This window comes from Quercus robur, chromosome 8 (genome assembly GCF_932294415.1).
Source record: "Quercus robur chromosome 8, dhQueRobu3.1, whole genome shotgun sequence".
Classification (NCBI taxonomy): domain Eukaryota; kingdom Viridiplantae; phylum Streptophyta; class Magnoliopsida; order Fagales; family Fagaceae; genus Quercus; species Quercus robur.
Genome location: NC_065541.1, coordinates 19,942,647 through 19,946,108, shown reverse-complemented (window position 1 = coordinate 19,946,108; position 3,462 = coordinate 19,942,647). Strand labels below are relative to the sequence as shown.

Sequence of the window (3,462 nt, the reverse complement as noted above, 5' to 3'; positions counted from 1 at the left end):
TTTTCTACAAATCGAGTATTTAATTGAACTCGATTTTAGGATAATCGAGTATTTAAACAGGGGCACGCTCCTATATAGTTTGCAAACAAGGACATATTGCCAATTTCTTTTAAAATTAAGGGTAAAAGGCCAGAATCTCCTACTCTTTTGAGAGATCACCCCAAAAATTTTGGTCTCTCACAGTAAAATATATTAAATTTAGTCTACATAATCATATCACGGGATAAATTAAGTCTTACTATTACATAACCATATCATAGTCCTTGCTAAAAAAATTGAAGGAAAAAAAAAAAACATGTACATGACACATTTGTTTACATTGAAAAAATAATAGAAACATGACACACAAAATTACTACAACCCCTTAAACGAACAAACCCATTACCCTTCTATCAATATCTCCAATAAGTTGTACCATATCATGCAATGTTTAATTTCTTCTCTCAATACACATAACTCTTTTGAATGTTGCTTATTATCATCCTTACTTGCCGAAGTAGGTGGCACATTGATGGGCAAGCACCATTAAAAAAAAAAGACAAGTAGTATTTTTCAGACTATATTAATAAAGTTTTTGCTCGTTCATGGCGGATTCAGATATTTTAATACACGCTCTAAAGCCCGCATCGAAATCTAATATTTCAGAACCTAAGTCCATCATTGATTTCATTAATAGTTGATGATGACATATACTATAATAAAACGCGAAATGTGTATCGCCAATATGTTCTTCGTCAACCTGATGGACGACCAGGATTACCTGTTAAGAGAAGACGAGAGATAAAATATATGATATTGGGTTGATGCCTGCCAAGGACCCTCCAATACTTAAACTAGATAATCTCTTGGGGGAAATCTCTCCTATGTATTGTAGATTAGTTTGTGTGTCACTTGCTCTTGGTTGGCTTTATATAGCCAACCTATGAGTTATTGCAAGGTCGATCTGTTGATCTCCTCTGTGAATTGTGCCTGAGCTGAAAGTTTAATGGTTGTTTAATGGTCATTAACCAGTTCATAAAGGTGTATGTAACAGACTTGAGGCAGCTCATGAAGGTGTCGGCAATAGTTTTATAACCGTTATTTATTGCTGGCTTGAATGAGGGAGTTCTATCTGATTTGAATGTACTTGCAAATGTAGTTACTCCTCGTATACAAATATAGTTAACATCATATCATAAAAGATCTATGACAAACTGATTACATTACGTGATGGGAATGACGAGATCACATTACCCTAACGAGATCAACACTAGTGACGAGGTAAAGCTTGACGACAAACGAGTCATCATTGACGAGGTAAAGAAGATCATTCAATGGCGCCAGCAGGTAACCTGGACAGTTACGAAATCAGCAAAGCAGACCGTTGGAGCCTAATAAAAGCCCCATAATTGGGCTGAAGGCGTTGCAAGAAAGAGGCATTAACACCCCAACGGCTAGCAGTCAAGCTCACATATATAAAGTCCACACATTGACAGCAGAAGGTACATATATACAAAAGCTCACTAAAAATACCTATTATCTTCTAGTTCTGTGAATTGTTATATTGTTCTAACTTTGGCATCGGAGGCGCTGTGGCAGGCACCACACCGGTGACCACCTTACCTGTAGATAATCAGCTGCTAATAGGGAGTTCCGTCTGCCTACTGTGACTGACGAGTTTGCACCTAATCAGTTTGGCGCCGTCTGTGGAGACGAAATTTTCAGATTCATATCTGAGAGCGTAGTTCCCATCAACCCTCTACATTCAGATGGAATCCAACCCAGACTCAGCAGCCTTGGCCCAGCAAGTCCAGGCCCTTGCAGCCACCATTGAAGAACTCACCAAACAGAACCAGGAAATGAAGCTACGGCTTCAGCAAGTCCAACAGGCTCAACAGGAAGAGAACCGGTCCAAAGATAACTTGGAGGAAGAAGGGGATAGTCAACGGAGAGGAACCCCTCATAGACCAACTACTCCGGACGAGCAAAACTCGGACCTCTTTCGAGAAATGAGGAAGGAAATGGACGAGCTGAGGAGCGCCATTAAAGAAAAGACGGACCGAAGCGTGGACAAAATGGTAAGAGCTACGGATTCACCCTTCACCGCCGCGGTACTAGAATGCCCTGTTCCTTCAAAATTTCGCTTACCTCAGCTTGAGCCGTTCGACGGGCTAAAAGACCCCCAGGATCACCTTAATACCTTCAAGAAGACTTTGGGACTTCAACAACCACCTAACGAGATACTGTGCCGTTCCTTCCCGACAACTCTCAAAGGAGCGGCAAAAGAATGGTTTACAAAGTTGCCAAACTCGTCCATAGACAACTTCGATCAGCTGAGTAGTGCCTTCTTGCGCTACTTCATAGGGGGACAACGCCCAAGGAGGCCAGTGGACTACTTACTCACCATAAGACAGGGAGAGAAGGAGACTCTGAGGTCATATGTCAAGCGATTCACCCGGGAAACTCTGGAAGTAGACGAAGCTGATGACAAGGTACAACTGACGACCTTCAAAGCAGGGTTGAGATCCAGAGACCTCGTGGGCTCTCTTGCAAAGAACCCCCCGAAGACGATGGCGGAGATGCTCCTAAAGGCACAAAAGTACATGAACGCGGAAGATGCCCTAGCTACCATAAAAGATACCGAGAGGCCAGGAGACAAGGCCAAGAAGGAAGACGACCGTAGAGGGCAAAAGAGAGACAGACCAGATCGTCGGAACAATGACGGAAATAGGAGGAAGGATGATAAAAATCCTCGGACGGTAAAATTTACTCCCTTGGTTATGCCTGTTGACAAGATTTTCACGCAGATCAAGGACGAGCACTATCTCAAATGGCCCAGGCCATTACACTCATCCCCCAACGTATGTGACAAGAACAAGTATTGCCAGTTCCATAGAGACCACGGCCACAACACAGAGGATTGCAGAGACCTGAAGGAGCAAATAGAGGAGTTAATACGGAAAGGGAAGTTACAGAAGTATGTAAAGAAAAGAGAATATAGCAAGTTCAGAGACGACAACAGGACCCAGCGTGAATCCTTCACTCAGGATGACGACCATCCGTCCCAGCCTCCACGCAAGGTGATCGGGGAGATAAACATGATCACAGGAGGACCATTCTCAAGAGGATCATTTAGATCACTCAAAAAAGCATTCCATAGATAGGTGAACAGCGTCCACACCATGCCTCCGTCCAAGCACCGACGAACATTCCAGGATGTGTCCTTCAGTGAAGGAGACGCCAGGGGAGTAAAGCAGCCCCACAACGATCCCCTGGTCATAATGCTGAATATAGAAGGGTTCAATACCAAAAGGATCCTTGTTGATAACGGGAGTTCAGCGGACATCATCTACTTCCCAGCCTTCCAGCAGCTGAGATTAGATCCGAAAAGGCTTCGCCCTTTTGACTCTCCACTCGTCAGTTTCAGTGGAGACAGGGTCTACCCCAGGGGTATAGTGACACTGACGGTGACAGCAGGGACCT

General features: G+C 43.5%; 1 protein-coding gene across 1 annotated transcript; it reads left to right on the top strand.

The window, feature by feature from the left end:
* Window positions 1-1,748: 1,748 nt before the first annotated feature.
* On the top strand, window positions 1,749-3,143 carry LOC126696008 (uncharacterized). Its single transcript, XM_050392797.1, has 2 exons — window positions 1,749-2,738; window positions 2,868-3,143. Exons 1-2 carry the CDS (start codon window positions 1,749-1,751, stop codon window positions 3,141-3,143), a joined length of 1,266 nt encoding a protein of 421 aa, XP_050248754.1.
* The last annotated feature ends 319 nt before the right edge of the window (window positions 3,144-3,462 follow it).